General features: G+C 41.7%; 1 protein-coding gene across 3 annotated transcripts in view; it reads left to right on the forward strand.

Moving 5' to 3' along the window:
- The window catches only part of PDZD8 (PDZ domain containing 8), a 66,079-nt gene that overhangs the window by 31,261 nt on the left and 13,273 nt on the right, over nt 1-21,545 (forward strand). For all 3 annotated transcript variants that reach the window (XM_064144292.1, XM_064144293.1, XM_064144291.1), the window contains 2 exons: nt 2,267-2,389; nt 7,714-7,816. In XM_064144292.1, the coding sequence (XP_064000362.1) occupies nt 2,267-2,389; nt 7,714-7,816 (226 nt within the window). The remainder of the gene's footprint in view (nt 1-2,266; nt 2,390-7,713; nt 7,817-21,545) is intronic.

A 21,545-nucleotide genomic window follows, 5' to 3' on the forward strand; every position in this document is an offset into this window, starting at 1 on the left:
TAAGCCTTGCATAAATTCAGAGAGGCTGATGGTAACATATTGGATCTTTTTCCCTGCTCCTTCCTCCTTCCCAGCAGTCATTTCAGTTTGCTCACTGAGGCAATCACCAATGGTAGTCAGTAGTTTGAAGTTCCCATGGAATTTTGGGGGTTTTTTTTAAACTAGATTCTGGGAAAATATATATGGGCAGTTGCTGGTACTAATTGAAAAGTTTATTTCCACCAAGGAAACAAACCCAAGCTAACAAAACCTCCAAACACCCCAACAAAATCCCACCAAACAACAAATATTTCTTCATTCACAACTTGTCATTATTTTCCAGTGTTCTTGCCTAATTATTCTTCTTTCTTTCCTAAAAAAATCTGAGTTCAGTCTGTCTTTTGAGGAGGTAAAAATCATTCCTAAAAGGAACAGCATACCATTGTCTGCGCTTCATGAGAGGCGTGTGGGGTGGATTGTATTGTGATGGGAATGAGCAGGGTGGGTCTGAGCACGGAGGTGGCCAGGACCTGAAGTGGCACTAAGTCTTATAGAGTGAAAATAGTGGAATCATCTGGGTGGTATTTTACCTACCCATGCGATGGTGGGTTTGGGTTGATGGTTGAACTTGATCTTTGAGGTCCTTTCCAACCAAAACAATTCTAGGATTCTATGATGTTTACTATTTCTTGAATTCAGGAGCTATAAAGAAAGATTAAGATGTCAGACCAGATACCATATACACAAGGAATATTTTGAGTTGGTTCTTTACAGTACAGTCATAAGCCTAAACCACTGCCAGGGCGATGTAATAGCTTCACATTTGTCATACAAAGACTTAAAAGAATAAAATGTTTTTACTAACTTCTTCCTGAAGGAGTTAATGAGGAAGAAACTTGGAACCAAATTAAAGTTAGAAGCTGAATTGGATTTCAGGAAAATAGCTGGAGTGTTGAGTTGTATTTATTCACAAGGAGAACAAAAGAGATGTCTTTCTCATGGCACTGTATGAGGCTGGTGCTCGTACAGAAACCAAGTGTCTCGAATCAGAGCATTGAGCTCCTTCCCAAAGACTGTGCTGACAGTTAAAGGCTGCTTAATTATTTATTTGTATTTCTGAAACTCCTCAGTTCAGATCCATGTGACTGTTTCCTGAACATATTGTGATCTTTGAATGTGACAAGCAGATGCCTCTGATAGTTGAGAGAACAGCGCTTATGAAAGACTTCTTTCTCATGAAACGGCATATACATCCTGCAGGCAGTGGTGCTTGTGTCCTGCTATTTGTAACTCTTCTCAACAGAAATCATCATTGGGTGGCTGTGTCAGAAGCTGAAGATGGAAACCAAGGCATGAGACAGTTCTAGGAAATGAGAGTACTAAATAAAAACAGAAAGAAGGAACACTCTGCAAGTATTCTTTCAAATATGTTAAAGAAACGCAGAGTCCAGAATATCTTTGCAGGGTTGTGACCGTTGCTGTTAGGATTGCATGTACATGCCTGCTTTGTGATGGAGCTGCAGCTGGGCAGCTTCCTGGCTCATCCTTTCTCCTCTCGAATTGTGGCTGTGTCTGACACTGAAGCACCATCACTTAAAAATGAGAACAATATCCGTAACTCGGCATATTCTAACCAAAGAGAGAGAATTACGTGGTGAGAGAACGTGTGTAAAACACTTAGCATCTTGAACATGAACCGGTTTTCCCGTGGATCACATACTGTGATGAGGGAAATAAAGCTCAAGGGCAAATATTTAGAATACCTGTGTCTATTTTAATTCCAGGAGGCTGGCTGGAAAGAACAACCAAATGCTTTTTCACAAAGTGAGAGGAAGTGCAGGATTTATCAGGATGTATCAGTCCTCTTAGGAGTGCAGCAGTGCCATAAATTTATGCTTTAGGTTCATAGTATGTTTTTTGTCTTTCACTGCTGTGATATTTTATGTAGGAGAACTTGAAAGACCTGGTAAGATATTTACTTCAAAAGGACTCTTGTGTTAAATCATGGTTGCAGTCGTAAATGAGTGCTCAGTGATATGAATAACTTCCCACCTTCTCAAAATTATCTACACTAGTAAATAGAGCTCAGTCTGCTCCAGGCCTTTGCATTCAAAAAGCTCTTAGCAGCTTCTAGTTGTTGCTTTTGACCAGTGAATACACAGGAATGTCACTCTTTCTTTTTGGGAGTGTTACAGATTCGTTGTAGTTCTGTTACTTTTGAAAACGTCTTTTAGTGTTAATTACATCATTTGAGTTAAGGTAAAATATCTTCTCTCTTTTTTTTCAGGTTTAAGCCATTTTTTCCATGTCAAGTATTGCCACCTGATGAATATGAAGATCGAGAGCTCTCTATACAAGATATTCTATTGACAGAAGGTCGACTAAAAGTCACATTAGTTGAATGTACAAGGTATGTTTTGCGGTCTTTCTTGAATAACCAAGTACTTGTTTTTCTTAACTTTGGAGTAATTGTAACTGTAGGCTTGGTTTGACTCACTAAGTAGCAGCTTTTGTGTCCTGATTGTGCTCTAACCAGGGAAGGTTGAAGTAAAAGGGAACAAAAAGTTGCACTAAGTTTCTTGAGGCGCTTCTATATTTTGTGTGTGCATCATGCATTTGCCTTTCTTTTGAATTTTGCCTGCTTGCAAAGCTAATCTTTACCTCCTGTTATTTGTTTTGTTTTGCTTTTCTGTTTGGCACAAATTATGAATCTCTTTCCAAGACAATATAAATGTTGTAATTATCCTATTGTGTTTTGTTTTAAGCAAAGGGAAACAATTCTTTCACTCATTCTTACTTAGATTAATCCAAATAACTTTTTTAAGGCATTATTTATTGTCTTTGCCTTCAACAAAATAATGGAAAGAAATAAAATCTACTTCATTCATTGAAGAGAAAATTACTCCCTTTAAAGCTGGAGAAAAGGTGTATGGGCTCTTGGTTTGTTTGTTTTCTCTTTTGTCAGACCTCTTAGTTCTTGGTTTATGTTAGATCTTATCCAAGTAGTACTTAGCCTTTGATCTAGTCATGCGCTGTTCTGCTCTTTATGAACGAAACTCTGTGTTGCAGAAAGACTTTTTTTAACCTGTTGTTTTCAATGCATGTATAACCCATATGAGCTCCTCTTTGCACTTTATTTTCTGTAGCCTTGTACAGCTGCTCAAGCTGTATTTGCTGTACCTGTGTGGATTGTTAGTGCCATGGATTTCCAGAAGATTCTATGAATTGTTTGGATCACAGCAGTGATTTTTTTTAATGATTACTTTTCTGCTTAGCTGTCTCCTTGACTTTTGTGTTATGTTTCTTTTAAGTTATTCATGAATACTAAATGACTCTGTGCACTCCTTGGCTACTAAGTGTTTCCTCTTTACCCTCACTGAGTAAGGGAACTCATATCTCCAATTTAAGTCCAGTACTGTATTCATTTTCATTATGCGAAGGCCACTAAGAGGGCAAAATATCTTAAGCTGAGTGCAGTTGTTCTTAGTTTGGAAAGCAATCTTTTAAATAATTCCTCTTTTGTGAATCTGAAACGTTTTGTAACATCACCAATTTATCTGTAGGGTTGTGTTTCTTTCCATTACACTTAGAAGCCAGATTGCTCAGTTTGACATCATCATTTGACCTCTCAGTACTTTCAGCTGTCACAGATGCTTATCAGATGGCTGGAAGAGGATGCAGTTGCTGGCTTGTCAGGTCTTTTAAGCTTCAGGTCTGACTTAATCCAACTGTTCTATGCAACTTGGAATTTCTCGGCACGCACTTGAAAATTTTGTCTCAACTGACACCTTGCAGTCTAGATGTCTGACTCTTGGCCCCATAATAATTCCTCAGATCTTCCAGATGTTCCATCCTTATTTGAACTAAACTACAGATGCTGTCTCTATGAGTAAATATTCATGCTTACTCTGCACCTGGAGGTACTGATGAGGAAGAAGCTGAAAGACACACAGAGAGAGAATTTGGGTAGTAAAAGAAAAAATACAGTATATGCAGAAGTAACAATGGCAAGATTTCCTTTTCTCATCACCACCATATGTGAGCTGGTGTGAAGCTTGCCTGGGACAGTTCTGAATGGTTCTTCTGCAGTGCAGCACTTCATGTTGAACTGCAAAGCTTTTTCACTTATGCCTGCCATAGAGACCTGAAAAGATCATTTCTATTTGTATGTCTTCGTTAGCTCCCCAGCAGGTTTTTATACTCTTTTCTCTCAGTGCAGTAGCTATTCTTTGACTTCTGAACAGAATTTGGAGCAGGGTTCTTTGCTGTTGATGTTTTATTCCTCATAATCTGGTAACAGTCCTGCTGCTACTTCTATTGTGGTTTGAAATACAGTGGTGAACCTATAGTGATAAAACATTTGGCAATCTGCTTATGTTATAAATGTCCAGCTTAATTTCATTGTATTCCTCAGACAAACCAAATAGCTGCACTTCTTGCACTTGTTTCTTTTCTGGTTGCAGGCTTGTTCATACTAATTTCCATGTTCTCATGGTGTTGAAAGAAAATGTATTTTGCACTTCTAAAAACTAAAGGACTGGGAACTTCAGTGTAAAAAATAAGGAATGCATTTTGCAAACATTTATCTGACCTGTTGTAGATGCAGCATTTCTTGTACAAATGCAATGCCCTCACAGAACTCAATCTATTTTAAAAATGCTGTTATCTGTTATTACCTTAATTTCTTATGGAAAAAAAAATCAGGAAATTTATATAACCTTTTACTCATCCTTCTTTCTGGAACACTATGAAGACTTGCTGAAGCTTTTGGCTTGGATTAAGAGTTGAGGTGACCACAGCCTCCATGTACTTCTGTTCTCTATCAGAGGACAGGCACTTCATGTCTTGGAGTCCTAGTAGCTCTCAAACTGAAAATTAGAACAGTTCCCAATAATTACTTTCATATCCACAGCAGCTCTGAATCACTCTCTTCTACCTCACACTTGCCTGCCGCTGGGAACCATCCAATTTACAGCTGGGGAAGGAAAAGCAATTCACTTTCTCTATGCACATTTTAATTGGTCAGTTGGTGGTCACATTTCTTTATTGATTGAATTATATCAGGTGTGCTAAACTTTGTTTCAGGTTGTCTTCCATACATCCTTTCATATTGATTTACAAGCTTTGAATGTGTAGGATATAGCTACCTCCTTAATATGCAATAATTTTGGGTGTGCTGTGACAATGTCAGTTTTTATCTGCAGCTTGGCAGTAGAATACACTACCTCTGTGTGCTGCTGGAAGCATTATTCAAACTAAAATTTAAGTGTGGTAGCAGTTAAAATTTCACCTTTTGTCTTTCTGATATTTGTGGTTGAATTACAAACTTCACTGTGAAGATCTCTATAAATGTGTAGTTTTGCTGTCTTGTGACATGCCTCTTCAAGTTGGGTGTTGGCACCCTGATGCACAGTGACATCTAATGAGGGCTCATTTTCCTTGTGGCTTTTGTGGTGTGGCTCTAGCTTAAAAATGGTTTATTCCTATTTTCAGGTACCTCTTGTTCCTTTTTTTCATACCTGTTGTTAGTACAAGACAGCTAAATAGCTACTGTGCTGATATTTTAGAGGGACAGTAAGTACTCCTGGAAAATTACCCCAAAGTGTTTTTAGGTGGCCAGAAAATGAAACGTATGTAACCAGTGAACAGCTGTGGGAAAGCTTTAAAGAACTGCCTGATACCAGAGCAAAACCTGTTACTCAAAAGCAGCTACTAAAAGCAGAACAGAAAAGCCACGGAGGGTTTCTGGGGATGGCCCAAAAAAAAAAAGCAAGGAAGGCTTGAGTTTGTCATCTCAGGTCACCCTGATCAAACTGAGGCTTGTCCAGACATAGTACCTAATCAGTTGGTTCTGAGGCCAGATTTCTGCTCACAGTAATCAAATTAAGTGTCTAGACAAGTGAGTGCTAAACATCAAGCTGGAGATGAGGCTGCTGTTTGTGGTGTTACACTAGAGCATGCAAACTTCCCACTTGGAGATGGGCTTAGAGGATACAGCTAATGCTGAACCAAAACTGTCTGGCACTGTATAAAGCAGGTATGCTGAGTACCAACCCAAATGTGATCTTCTGCTGCCATACCCATTATGCATGCATGTGCTCAGCTGAAAAACAGGGAGGGGATTTTCCCTTTGGACTAGCTTCATTTTATGAGTTGTCAGTGTCCTCTTGCAGCCCAGAGAGCCAAACAGATCCTGGGCTGCATCAAGAGAAGTGTGGCCAGCAGGGTGAGGGAAGTGATCCTGCCCCTCTGCTCTGCACTGGTGAGACCCCACCTGGAGTACTGCATCCAGTTCTAGAGCCTCTATTACAAGAGGGATATGGATGTGCTGGAAGGTGTCCAGAGAAGGGCCACAAGGATGATCAGAGGGCTGGAGCAGCTCTGCTATGAGGAGAGACTGAGGGAGATGGGGCTGTTAAGCCTGGAGAGGAAAAGACTCTGAAGTGACCTTATTGTGGCTTTTCAGTTTTTAAGGAGGCCTACAAGAAAACTGGGGAGAGACTTTTTAGGCTGTCAAGTAGTGATAGGACTATGGGGTATGGAACAAAGCTAGAAATAGGTAGATTCAGAATGAATGGTAGGAAGAAGTTGTTCACCATGAGGGTGGTTTGACCCTGGAACAGTCTGCCCAGGGAGGTGGTGGACGCCCCATCCCTGGAGGTGTTTTATGGCCAGGCTTCCAACCCTAACTGACTCTGTGATTCATTTTACCAATTGTAATTGTTGTTGAAAGTTATTTGCAATATCTTTAATTTTCAGTGTGTGTCAATTTGGTATCTTCATAGTGGGAAGTTGGTCATTGTTTCAATCATAAGTGTTCGACCTGGAAACATTGATGTTAAACATCAAGAAGATAAGCAGAGAAAACTAATATGTTTTTCTGACATCTTTTGTCTGTGTCCTCTGAAGAGCTGTGCAACACATCACAACCACAAATAAGATGCTTTGTATGGAAGCTTAAAAATTGTCCTTGTCAAATGTATGTAGAAAGCTGGGAAGGAGGATTAAAAACTCATTATTTTCAACAAGTAACATTTATCTGCTTCCCCCTACTGTGAGATAAGCTGTGCACAGCTTTATTGCAGTTCTATAGCCTAAAAGTGTTCTGTTTGGGTTGGTTTTTTTTTCATTGTATAATAATGTTATCTACCCAAAATACAGCCTTCTGAACCAGGATATCCTGCATGCAGAACCACTCCTCAGCTTGACTGTTACAGAGGGTTACAGATATGAGAGGATCACAGTTCAGTGAAACAGAAACATAAGTAGTAGTAAACTGTGACTTTAATATGCAGTAATACTCTCTTGAACCAAGGTGGCCTGCAGGATATTGTGAAGTTTAGGACTAGAATTGAAGACTTTGTGATTCTTGTTGCTTTTTAAAGAACCAGAAAGCTATTCTTATTTAAAAAAAACTAATAGTTTGCCAGCTGAACACTATTTTAAAATAGGAAAGGGAAACAAAATAGCAAGAACAACCCCCACATAACTCCAAAGGAAAAAAAAAAGCAGCTAAAAATTGTTCTATTTGGTATTTATGGAGTTCTTCCACTAGATGGTGGCAATGTCTTAACTCTGATGAAAGGCTGTGTCTGTGGAATCCTTTCTGTGTGGACTTCTTTGTACGTACACATGGACGATAATATTGTGTCACTGAAGAAGGGTGAATTTACTGTCATGTCTGGGCTGTATGTAGTAGTATTACAGTTCTTACTGTAGGCTTTTCTCTTTCAGGTTGCTTATTTTTGGATCTTATGAAAGAGAAACAAATGTTCATTGCACAATGGAGCTGAGCAGTAACGTTTGGGAGGAGAAATCAAGAAGCTCTATTAAAACGGTAATAAGAGAGATAATCTTTCCATGTTGTAGTGTCTTATGCTCTTAATATGTTGTCTAGAAAGAGATTTTATTTGGACAGTCAACTGAGTGATACAACGAACCAGCCAGAAAATGTAACCGAGCAATTGTTTAGGTTTTAAGCCAAAGTATTTTGCTGTCAAATTGTTAAGCACAGTTGTGATAACTGAATTTATTCACACATATCAATGCTGTACATTGTCAACTGTCTCTCTGGATTAAAACAAATATGCATTTTTATAGTCTTGTTGTATTTGGGTAGGGCAGTGTTTAGAGCAGAGTAAGATTCACCTGATTAGTAGTGTATTCTCTTCTGGTGTGAGTGGGATCAAAGGTAGCTCTCGTGACCAGCTTCCTCCTTTGCCCCAGCATTTTGTGCTAATGTGGCCAATGGCCACAGACTTGATTTTAGAACATATGGGTCTTGCCATCTGCTAAGAAAAATACTTTCACTAATGTGTGCAAATATAGAAATTGGTGCTGGTGGAATTATGAGTTAATCTTTTACTGATTATTATACTTGATGAGTTTAGCAGCATATGGCACATAAATTGTGTTTCTTTTTGTGTGCATGTGAGGATGAGAGTTACCTTTCTTTTTCCCCCTTCAAACAAAAGGTACAACACATAAAGCAGCCTTGGAGTTTCACTTTAGAGTGATGTTGTAGTCAGCAAATTGAAATTGGCTTATGCTTGCTGAAAAAAAAAATGGACCCAGAGGTTTTAAAAGACTGTGTGTTAATATTTGGTTTCATGCAAAGAAATAAATAAAACAGGAATTCATGTTCTGCACTCTACCCTCTGCTGTCTGAGTGCAACTAGTTTAAGCCTTGTACCTTTTGTTTCTGGCTGGGGGTGTGTTGTGAGACCAGCATTGTTTTTCCACAGGAACAGCAAGAATCCAGAATTTCAGCATCTCATTCAGTTTCTGCAATTAAATTGCACTTTGTGTTGTTTTCAAAACTCCTGACAAAAGCTACCATAGTTATTTTCAGCTTATGATGTGGCAGAGAAACCCAACCAACCAAACACTGAAAAAACCAAACAACTTTGGCATGTGGGACTAGTTAATGATGTGAATGAGCCCTTTGTTGGGGTAATCTCTGTATGAAACCATTTGTGGAGCTACAGGTTTGATGCTCTAGCAATGAAGGTGGCTGATCTACACCAGTCTGCAGTTACATTTATTTTCAGATAATTCTGAGTAGTAATGTTGCAATGTGTAATGTATTCTACATTAACAGAAGAGGAAAGGCAGGTTCTTCTAGGGAGGTTCTTCTCCCCCTCTGCTCTGCCCTAGTAAGACCACACCTGGAATACTGTGTCCAGTTTTGGGCTCCCCAGTTTGGGATAGACAGGGACCTGCTGGAGAGAGTCCAGCAGAGAGCCATGAGGATTGGGGAACTTAAGCATCATCCCTGTGAAGAGAGGCTGAGAGCCCTGTTTAGTCTGGAGAAGGCTGAGGTGAGACCTCGGATATCTATAAATATCTGAGAGGTGGGTGTCAAGTGGATGGGGCCAGTCTCATTTGGTGGTGCACAGCAGTAAGACAAGAAGCAACAGCTACAAACTGGAACAGGAGGTTTCAGCTCAACGTGAGGAGAGACTTCTTTACAATGAGGGTGACAGAGCACTGGAACAGGCTGCCCAGGGGGGTTGTAGAGTCTCCTTCTTTGGAGACTTTCCAAACCCATGTGGATTCATTCCTGTGTGAACTACCCTGGAGAATCCTTTTTTGACAGGGAGGTTGGACTGGATGATCTCTGGAGGTCACTTCCAGACTCTAAGGTTCTGTGATTCTGTGAAAGCAAACCCACTGCAGACAGCATGGCACTGGTGTGTTTGTGACAGCAGATGGCAGTAGGACTAAAGTGATGCAGACTGGAACGGCTGGCTCCTTGCTAAAAAAGTGATGTGGGTGAGACTCTCAGAAACTCCTGTTTCAGCATCTGAAAGGAAAGAGCAGGTTTCTGAGATGCCTTAAGCGTTTGGAAATCTGTCCTGCAATATACAGAAAGGCTTTCAATGCATCTGTGGTGTAGTGCTTCATTAAGTATTGTTCAGACGCTGCCTGACAACAAGCAAGATCCTTGATCGCAGGCTCCTTGATCTCAGTTGCTGCATCTCTAGCTCTGCTGTCAGTGTGAAGAATTCACTGTAGTCAACCTCCCTGAACTTCAGGCCAGTGGATATGCAGCCTAATTTTTAAGATGCTGCTTTTGAAAAATTTAATATAAATATATAATGTAATATGAAATATAAATTTTAATGTAAGGGACTGGAGCACTGCATTGTGAGGAGAGGCTGAGAGATCTGGGGCTTTTTAGTCTGGAAAGGAGAAGACTGAGAGGGGATTTAATAAACGTTTATAAATATCTGAGGGCTGGGGGTCAAGAACTAAGGGACTGGCTCTGCTCTCCTATGCCCTGTTATAGGATAAGGGGCAGTATATGGAAACTACAGCACAGGAAGTTCCGCCTCGACATGAGGAAGAGCTGCTTTGCTCACTGAGCACTGGAATAGGCTCCCCACAGAGGTTGTGGAGTCTCCTTTTCTGGAGCCTTTCAAGCCTTGTCTGAATGTGTTCCTGTGTGACTGGAGCTAGATTTTATGACCCTCCTCTGGCAGAGGGGCTGGACTTCAAGAATTCCAGAGCTTCCTCCCAACCTCTAACATCCTGTGAATATCACAGACTATGGAAGCTGAAAATAATTAGCACCTTGCAGAACTACTTTTTGCTTCTCAACTTACACTTAACAGATGCAGTGAGACCATGGAATCAGGTTAGTGAGACTTCAGGCCAGTGAGACCTTAGTGAATCAGGCTAGATATGCAAGTTACATTACAGAATGTTAGGATATCTCACTGGATGATATGAGTATTGCTAAAGATCCTCAACAGAAGCATTGCTAACACACTTAACACTTGAACTTATTTGTTTTTCTCAGGAGTTGTAGCTGTGCAAATGAATGTTATCATAGTGTGATGTTTGCATCTACCTTTAATTGTGATTTTTTTTTTGTGTTCTAACACAGTGTTAATCACAAGGCAACAATATTTAATATCTTTCTAATAATAAATCCTTCTTCTAATACCCATGTGTGCAATAATTATTTGAGAGGAAGTTTTTAGAGTGAATAACAACTTTAGAAACTGTGGAGGAGAAATAGGATCATAGAAGGGACTTCAAAAATCATCCAGTTCCAACCCCCTGCCATAGGCAGGGACACCTCCCGCTAGAAGAGGTTGCTCAAAGCCTCATCAAACCTGGCCTTGAACACCTCCAGGGAGGGAGCAGCCACAACCTCCCTGGGCAACGTGTTCCAGTGTTTCACTGCCCTCACTATAAAGAACTTCTTCCTAACATCCATTTGAAATCTCCTCTCTGCCAGTTTAAACCCATTACTCCTCCTCCTGTCATTACAACAGCTTGTAAATAGCCCCTCCCCAGCCCTCCTGCAGGCCCCCTTCAGTGAAAGGCAGGAAGGTGTATTCTGGTTTAGAAGAGTCTAATTTACAGGAGCCTCCCAGAGGCCTGACAAGACATTCTCTGATTCAGCCTCTAATATGATGCTCCTGAGGAAAATTCTCATAACTTTCTCTACTTCCTGGCATTTTCATTCTTTTTATTATGTTAGTAGTAGTGATAAAAGCTTAGACAGATTTAATACTTCATAATGAATTTTGGTGTGACTTTTTCATCTGATCCCATTATTTCTGGAATATTAGTAGGTGTCAGAATTGGGTTCAAAAAAATGCTGTGTTATTGAACATATCTAGAAGGTCTGATACAAAGCTGTCTGAGGCTTCTGTTTATCACATCAATCTGAAACACTAAGACTTCAGAAAGGTGATTTGGCACATTCCAATGTGACACCTGTAAGTGTTCTTAAATATCATAATTAGTACTACATGCTGCTGGAGTTCACATTACTTACTGCATTGCTATGTAAAGCATTATTAGTCCATCCATAAATAAGTAGCTTTGGCAGCTTTGGATTGCTAGGTGTTCTGTGGCTCTTCTGTAACTACTAACTTTAGCAATACTTCACAAAGCTGTAGCTGAGACTGAGTAGGTTTAGATTGAGTATTAGGAAAAATTTTTCACACAGAGTGGTCAGACACTGGAATGAGCTGCCCACAGAGGTGGTAGAGTCACCAACCCTGAGTGTGTTTTAAGGGTCGTTTGGATGTGATGCTTAAAGATATGGCTTAATGTGAACCGAATAGAGTTCTAGGTTGGACTTGGTGATCCTGAGGGGCTTTGCCAACCTGGATATTTCTGTGATTCTTTAATACAGAAACTGTACTTCATAATCTGCAGAGTAAAAATTGCTATCTAAACCACCACATATAGTAGTCCATAGTATTACTTCTGCAGGAGTTGTCTCAGGAGCACATAAATATTCTCTGAAGGGAAAGAACTGAAATGTTAAGATAAGCATCCCACCACTAAAGTGGAACTCAGCTCGATGATTTCTGCAGTTCATTCTCAATGATCTCTGGAGGTCCCTTTCAACCTCTGAAGTTCTATGATTGTATCACAGTATCATCAGGGTTGGAAGAGACCTCACAGATCATCAAGTCCAACCCTTTACCACAGAGCTCAAGGCTAGACCATGGCACCAAGTGCCACGTCCAATCCTGCCTTCAACAGCTTCAGGGACGACGACTCCACCACCTCCCCGGGCAGCCCATTCCAGTGTCCAATGACTCTCTCAGTGAAGAACTTTCTCCTCACCTCAAGCCTAAATCTCCCCTGGTGCAGCCTGAGGCTGTGTCCTCTCGTTCTGGTGCTGGCCACCTGAGAGAAGAGAGCAACCTCCTCCTGGCCACAACCACCCCTCAAGTAGTTGTAGACAGCAATAAGGTCTCCCCTGAGCCTCCTCTTCTCCAGGCTAACCAATCCCAGCTCCCTCAGCCTCTCCTCGTAGGGCTGTGCTCAAGGCCTCTCACCAGCCTCATTGCCCTTCTCTGGACACGCTCAAGCATCTCAAGGTCCCTTCTAAACTGGGGGGCCCAGAACTGAACACAGTACTCAAGGTGTGGTCTAACCAGTGCAGAGTACAGGGGCAGAATGACCTCCCTGCTCCTGCTGACCACACCATTCCTGATGCAGGCCAGGATGCCACTGGCTCTCTTGGCCACCTGGGCACACTGCTGGCTCATGTTCAGGCGGGTATCAATCAGTACCCCCAGATCCCTCTCTGATTGTGATCACTGTGCTGAGCACTGGAGTAACTGAAGGAGGAGACCGGTGAATAGAGTCCATCAGTATAACACTCTGAATCTGTATATGTGGAACACTGGAACAGGTTGCCCAGGGAGGTAGTTGAGGCCCTGTGCCTGGAGATATTCAAAGTGAGGCTTGGCAGGGCTCTGGGCAACCTGATGTAGTTGTGAATGCCCTTGCTTAGTGCAGAGGGGATTGGACTAGATGATCTTTGAAGGTCCCTTCCAACCCATTATGTGATTCTTTATGTCAACATATGTATATGCATATATATATTCATATATGTATGTCTATATGAATATATGTATATACTTCTTTTGGTGGGGAAGTTATTGCAGAATCAAAATGGTGTGGGTGGAATGTGACCTCTGGAGATCATCTTCTTGGGGAAGAACAAAAAACTGCGCTATTACAGTCTGGGAAGTGATCTGCCAGAGAGCAGACCTCTAGAGAGGGACCTGGGAGTCCTGGTAGATAACATCTGTGGGACAGCAATGTGCCTTTGTGGCAAAGAAGGCAAATGAGATCCTGGGATATATTAAGATGAGTGTGTCCAGCAGATCAAGGGAGGTTCTCTTCCACCTTTACTCTGCCCTGGCGAGACCTCATTTTGAGTACTGCATTCAGTTGTGGGCTTCCCAGTTTAAGAGGGGCAGGGATCTGCTGGACAGAGTCCAGAGGAGGGCTAAGAAGGATGATTATGGGACTGGATCACTGTCTGATGAGGAGAGGCTGAGGGACCTGAGGCTTTTTAGTCTGGAGAAGACTGCAAGGGGATTTAATAAATGTTTATAAATATCTGAGGGCTGGGGGGCAGAGAGGCAGGGGCAGGTGTCAGGCTCTTACTTGCTCCTTGGGATAGGACAAGGAGCAATGGATGGAAGCTGCAGCACAGGAGGTTCCACCTCAACACAAGGGGGAACTTCTTGACTGTAAGGGTCCCAGAGCACTGACGCAGGCTGCCCAGAGAGGTTGTGGAGTCTCCTTTTCTGGGGACTTTCAAGGCCTGTCTGGCTGTGTTCCTGTGTGACCTGAGCTAGATTGTATGGTCCTGCTCTGGCAGGGATGTTGGACTCAATGATCTCTTTGGGTCCTTTCCAACCCCTGACATCCTGTGATCTAGTCCAACCCCCCTGCTAAAACAGAGTCACACAAAGCAGGTAGTCCTGGATCAGGTCTGCGGGGGGGCAGGGAGGTGTTGAGTCTCTTTGGGCAGCCTATTCCTGTGTCACACCCAAAGAAGTTTTCCCTCATGTTCTAATGGAACTCCTGTGTTCTTGTTTGTGCCTGTCGGCCCTTACGCTCTTGCTGGGCACCACTGAAAAGAGTCTGGCCCCAGATCTTGATGGATGTGGCTTTTTATAGGTGAATTTAATGGTAACTGTGAAACTGCTGCAGGCAGGCTGGTTGGTACCTGTTTATAAAAACAAAGCAATATTTCTCAGCCTTTCATAAACCTGATTTTCTTTTATCAGGGATTAAGGGAATCCTAAAGGTATTTCAGTACCGTAACATATGAATGTAAAGTGAGAAATCACATAAATTAAATCCAGCACCTTCTGAAATGAGTTGCCTGAAGACACTAAACTGTACTGTCAACATTTTACAGCAACTGTGAAACGTTAATTTGTAAATACACAGAGTTAAACGCCTCACAGTTGGCATTTCAGCCTGCTTATTTAACAGCCTGCCATTTCAGCATTTAATCCTATCAAAAGAAAGGAGGAGGATTAAAGCAAGAGAAGCTCTTTGAAAATGTCACTTTGTATGAAAATTCATGATCTTGTGCAGTTTGATCATATTTGTAAATACAATGGGGAATAGTGCTGAGATTTGTGCTCTACATAATATTTTGTAATCCGTCTCACAAATAAACTTGAAGGCCATCAGGGTTTGTGGTTTGTTATTTTTTTGGTCTCATCCTAAAAGTTTAAGCTTTTTGACTTGAGGCTTTGGAAAACTGTTCTGTGATTTAATGAGAGACTTCCTGTGAAAATGCACTGGCCTGGGGTTTGAGTATGAACACTGAGGGAAAAAGACCAAACAAAACCCCCGTAGTACCCCAAACAAACATCAAATCCTCCACTAGCCTTTTTTTTTCCCCAGTGTATGTATATTCAGGTATTTTTAGAATCAGATATCATGGCCCTAGTCACAATCTGGCCTGATACTTCTTGCCTGCTTATAAATCATTCAGAAGCTGTCCTTGAACACACATCCTCCCACCTGTGCCAGGCAGAAAGCAGAGCTTGCTACTCTTCTGCATCTGGCAGCAGGTGGTACTAAATGCATCCTTGTGTGACCAAGTCTGTAGCTCCCCTTACATGCAGTTTCTTTCTCCTTATATCCCAGCCTGAAGTTGTGACCCTTTCCAGTCTCCACTGGAGTGCTGCAAAGATTGTCTGCTTGCCATGGACATAACATGCAGATGAAAAGATTAGTGAATGAGTGAGAAGATTCCTTAATGGGCAGGGCTCTGTGTGTTTCCTCATCCTTGACTAAAAGCTGCCAGGAAAACTCATCCATGATACTCAGAGTTAGGAAGAGAAGTTCTTCTGCAGCTGGGTACTTGTATCCTGAAATAAGTTTTGAAGCCACTTAATTTCAGTCTAAATCTCCATTAGATTGTCATAACTGAGCTGTATTACAGGTGCTGTTGGTGATGCTGTCTGTTCAGTTAGGGTCACCCAAGCTGGCATTTCTCAGGGTGTTGTACTCTGTGAGAGCATGGTAGTGACCTCCTGATTCATCAGAGTCACAAAAGGGGCACAAGCCTTTTAAGTGGCTGTGCTGAGTGAATTCATCTTTGTGAGGCCTCTATCTGGCTGTTCTAGGGCAAAAAGTGATACAAACGTCAAGCTTGCTGAGAGATTATTTCTGTTCTTTGACCTTCCTCAGTGGTTCTTCGACCTTCCTCAGTGGTTCTTTGATGTTCCTCAGTGGTTCTTTGATGTTCCTCAGTGGTTCTTTTCCTCAGTGGTTCTTGAAATGCTGAAATGCTTTTTTTGTTGTTGCTTTATAGTTTTTGGGTTTTTTTCTCTATGAAGGTTACCCATCTTACAACTAACCTGTGGTGCATATTCTTTTGAGTTACCTTTTATCTGCCTCTCTGCTCTATCCTGCTAGCACCCAGTTTGCTTACCAGTTGTAAGATTTTTCTTGCCATGCCTTTTAACTTGAAACTTTATGTTTAAAGTGGAATTTGTAACTATTAAGTAAATGTTCTATCTGTTACTTAAGAGTGCTTGTAAAAGCTAGGATGGGCCAACTGTTTTAGTGTGTCTCTAGATGTGGTGATGATGATTTTGATATACTTTTTTTTTTGGTATTATATTTGTCATCTCTTTAGCTGAGTGTCCAAATATTGGATGCAGGGCAGGGGTTTTAAGTCACTTTCACAGCAGCTGTGTTTCTCATTTGCAAAATAATTGGTTTACAGTGATAGCTGATCTTGCTAAATAAATAGATGGTCGATGCCTGAAAGCTAACTTTGTATAAACAGAGAGAGAGAACAGTGTTTTATTGCCCAGAGCAAACAAAGTGGTTTCTGGGTTATTTGGTGTATTTCTAGAATGACTTTTTCTACTGTTCTGTTACATCTTCTTGCAAAGTTTTATGGCCACATTGAGCCAGCAGCTCAGAGTGAAGTGGAAGGAGAGGGATTTACCTTAAACATTTACGACCACTGTTAGGGTAGTAAGCAGTTTTCATTCTCATTTGATTGCAGCTTTTCATCTTACAGTATTAGAATTACTACTATCATTGCAAAACTGGAAGCATGTAGATTCACATTGGATGTTAGGAAGAAGGTGTTTAGTGTGAGGGTGGTGAGACGCTGTAACAGGTTGCCCAAGGAGGTGGAAGCGGCTTCATCCCTGGATGTTTTTAAGGCCAGGCTGGATGTGACTCTAAGCAACCTAATCTACTGTGAGGTGTCCTTGCTCATGACAGGAGGGTTGGAGCTAAATGAACCTTGATGTCCCTTTCTGCCCTGATAGTTCTCTGATTCTAATATTGATGATTTAACTAACAAACTCATGGTTCTTTAATGTAGTCATTTGACATTCAGAGAGAAGGAAATGAACTTTCATATACCATCAATAGTTGATATCTAGTGGCCTTAAGTTTTGTGGTTCAGTTGTCAAAATACAACCATAAAAGCTTAAGTGACTGCAAAGGAAGCCTGTAATTTTGTGGGAGGAATTCCTTTATTCCAAGTGCAATCCTATGTAATGTTGCAATTTTTATGAAGTCACGTGAATTAAATAGTTTATATTCTTAACAGCATTGCATTCCCCTGAGGCTAGGTGTCATGTCTTAAGCTTCCTAAAATGCTGGAATTATTCAACTCAACATCATCTCAAATTAATTTTTTCCCCTTGTCCCTTTTCAATCTGAAGATGAGCCAGCAGAGTGCCCAAGTGGCCAGGAGAGCCAATGGCATCCTGGCCTGCATCAGGAACAGTGTGGCCAGCAGGACAAGGGAGATTATTCTTCCCCTGTACTCAGCCTTGGTCAGGCCACACCTTGAGTACTGTGTCCAGTTCTGGGCCCCTCTATTCAAGAGAGATGTTGAGGTACTGGAATGTGTCCATAGAAGGGCACCAAGGCTGGTGAGAGGCCTGGAACACAGCCCTATCAGGAGAGGCTGGGGTGTTTAGCCAGGAGAAGAGGAGGCTCAGAGGTAAACTCATTGCTCTCTGCCTGAAAGGAGATTGTAGCTAGGTGGGGTCTGTCTATTCTTTCAGACAACCAGCAACAGAATGAGGGGACAGAGTTTCAAGTTGTGCCAGGGGAGGTGTAGGCTGGATATTAAGAGGAAGTTCTTCCCAGAGAGAGTGATTTCCCATTGGAATGGGCTGCCCAGGGAGGTGGTGGGGTCACTGTCCCTGGAGATGTTGAAGCAAAGCCTTACTGAAGCACTTAGTGCCATGGTCTAGATGACTGGATAAGGTTGAGTGCTAGGTTGAACTGGTTGATCTTGGAGGTCTCTTCCAACCTGGTTGATTCTGTGATTCTATATACTCTTGCACAGGAAGGGACGACAGCAGAGTTGTCTGAACTAATTCCAACTGCTTAAATAATTAATAACAGGAGTGATTTATTCTTAAGACCAGTCCAGGGACTGTTTGTTATGGGAATGATTTCAGGTGGAGTAAAATTTCTTTGCTGCCGGCAGTTTGGGCAGGAGGCAGTAATGGAGTTTTATCAAGGCTATCTATGGCTCAGCTTACAAACCTGTTGGAGGGGGAAAGTAATGTGTTTCGTTTGTGTTTTGCTTATTAAACTTCTGCAGTTTGGCTACAGTGGACACTTAGCCAAACCACAGAAACATCCATAATGAATTTTTATTCTGTGCAAACAATCTTTCAGCAAGTAATATGATGTTTGGGGTTTTTTTGGAGAAGATTTTTTTTTTTTGCCACATTTGATAAATGTTTCCATTTCCACTATTTTCCTTGCAGCTTTAGCTATTGGAAGTCACTCTCAAATAACAACATATTCTAAAAAATACCTTTGTAGCAGCTAGGATGAGCTTTTAGCTACCAGTGTGAGCAAAGGCATTCAGGTTCTTGCCAGCTGATGCACAGAAGTGTACGAGGAGCCACAGTCTTGGTTATGTATGACAGAGATAACCAAGAATTGTAATTAATTCTTGATCTTTAAAAATAGAATCATAGAATCAACCAGGCTGGAAGAGACCTCCAGGATCATCCAGTCCAACCTAGCACCCAGCCCTAGCCAGTCAGCTAGACCATGGCACCGAGTGCCTCATCCAGTCTTTTCTTGAACACCTCCAGGGATGTTGCCTCCACCTCCTCCCTGGGCAGCCCATTCCAATGCCAATCACTCTCCCTGGGAAGAACTTCCTCCTAACATCCAGCCTGTACTTCCCCTGGCACAATTTGAGACTGTGTCCCCTTGTTCTATTACTGGTTGCCTGGGAGAAGAGACCAACCCTCGCCTGGCTACAGCCTCCCTTCAGGTAGTTGTAGACAGCAGTGAGGTCACCCCTGAGCCTCCTCTTCTCCAGGCTAAACACCCCCAGCTCCCTCAGCCTCTCCTCATAGGGTTTGTGTTCCAGGCCCTTCACCAGCTTTGTCACCTTTCTCTGGATGCATTCCAGCACCTCAACGTCTCTTTCAAGCCAAATTCTTGTGTGATCCTTTGAAAACTTCAGACCCTCAGATCTTTACAAAGCATTTCTAGAAGCAAGGCTGCAGAAATGGATATTGTGTTGATTCCATTTTATAGCTAATGCTCAGGTTCTAAATCATTGTTTAGATGTTTTGGGAATTGCTTTTTTAGTTGTGTTTGGGTGGGGTGGGAGATCTGGAATGTTTTTCAAGTGCAAAGCAAATGTAGCTTGGTATTGATTTCTTCTGCAGAGTGAATTGTCAGTATTTGACTTTGTTGCTGTAAAGATCCTTCTCAGTTTAATAGTTGCGGCAGTCTTTATAAGTGATGAATGGTAACGGTATGAAAATCTGGCTTCAAGGTGTGCTGTTGTCTTGGTGCTGCTAATTAGATGTGACACTGAGCTGCTGTTTCACTGCCTGGCAGCAACTTATGCCCTACAGCCATCAACAAATTGATTTGATGTGATGTGTTCATCAAAATAACCAGAAATGGGTGTATGGTTGTGGAAATCTTTACTAGGGAGATAGTTATGTGTTTATACTGCAGTGCTCTGTCCAGAACTTAATTGAAAACAAAGTGTGGTTTGGCTGCCTTTCTGGAGAAGAAAATGATTATATACAAAACCCCTGGCCTTTTTACAGTAATCATTTTGGAATAAGCCAGAGACAAATTCCCATCTTTTCTGGCCTTAGCAATGTGGAAATTCAAAAGAAAGCTGGTGGTCTTCTTCTGCCAGACAAGTGTGGTAAACTGGGATGGGTTGGAATGTAACAGGAACTTCATTTTGATACAGAAGGATCTTCTGCTTAATCTCTGCAAAGCTCTTACTATGACAAAGCATTTTACTACATCTGCTTCAGTTCATTTGGGTTCTGTGGGAATGTAGGAATCTGAGAAACGATTGAGTTGTGCAAGATGCTATTCAGGCTTGTGCTTTAATAGCTCTCAGGCTTGTGCTTTTCATTAATAGCTAGCTAGCCATTTATACTGATGAGAAACATTAACAGTTGTCAGGCAGATAGGAGGTGTATGCAGTACAGAAGTAACCAACTGCAGTCCTGTGATGTTTCAAGCTGTATGTTTACATTGGTTCTAGGTCCAGGTGAGGTCTCTGTTGCTCAGTGTTATTGATAAGGGGGTCATTTCTATTACCCAAAATTGGGAGAGCATAGATTTTATTTTTTACAGTTTGTGGTTTTTTTGCACACTTATGTAAATAACTTTTTTTATATGTCACATCTTTAAGTCATATGATACTGCTTGATTGAGAGAGATTTTCCCCCCTGCCTCTACTCTGCCCTGGTGAGGCTACATTTGGAGTACTGTGTCCAGTTCTGGGCCCCTCAGTTCAAAGAGGACCTAAAACTGCTTGAGAGAGTCCAGTGCAGAGACACAAATAGGGTTAAGGGAATGGAACATGTCTCTTATGAGGAGAGCCTGAGGGAGATGGAACTGTGCTGCTTGGAGAAGAGGAGCCTGAGGGATGACCTCATTCATGTTTATAAATATGGAAAAGGCAAGCGCCAAGAGCATGGAGCCAGGCTCTGCTGGGTGATGCCCAATGACAGGACAAAGGGCAGTGGATGAAAGTTGAGGCATAGGAAGTTTGATGGAAACATTAAGAAGAATTTTTTCCCTGTGAGGGTGACAGAACACTGGAACAGGCTGCCCAGGGAGGTTGTGGAGTCTCCCTCTCTGGAGATACTCAAAACTCACCTGGATGCAGTGCTGTGTGATTGAGTATAGGTGGTCCTGCTCTGGCAAGTGGACTGGACTGGAAGATTTTTTGAGGTCCCTTCCAGCCTCTAACATTCTGTGGTTCTGTGATTGCCTCAACTTTGGTACCAAGCTCAATCTGATAATCCCAAAACATTCAATTGTATATGTTAAAAGCAAGCTGACTAAACTAGCTAGTAATTGCTTTTAATTATATACTTCCAAGATAAATGTTAATGATAAAACAGTTACCATTAATCTTCCTGAAATATATTCAAAATATTTATCTAACCATGTAAAATTTCTTCATAATGGAAATAATATTCATGGTGAATCACAGAATTGTCAGAGTTGGAGGTGACCTCAAAGATCATCTAGTTTCAACCTACCAACTGTGGGCAGGGACACCTCGCACTAGATCAGGTTGCCCAGAGCCACATCCAGCCTGGCTTTAAACCCTTCCAGGGATGAGGCTTCCACCACCTCTTTGGGCAGCCTGTTCCAGTGTAACACCACTGTCATGGTGAAGAACTTCTTCCTAAGATCTGATCTAATCTCCCTTCCTCTAGCTTGAATCCATTCCCCCTAGTCCTATCACACCCCAAAAGCCTAAGAGCTTT

Source organism: Pogoniulus pusillus, chromosome 6 (genome assembly GCF_015220805.1).
Source record: "Pogoniulus pusillus isolate bPogPus1 chromosome 6, bPogPus1.pri, whole genome shotgun sequence".
NCBI classification, from domain to species: domain Eukaryota; kingdom Metazoa; phylum Chordata; class Aves; order Piciformes; family Lybiidae; genus Pogoniulus; species Pogoniulus pusillus.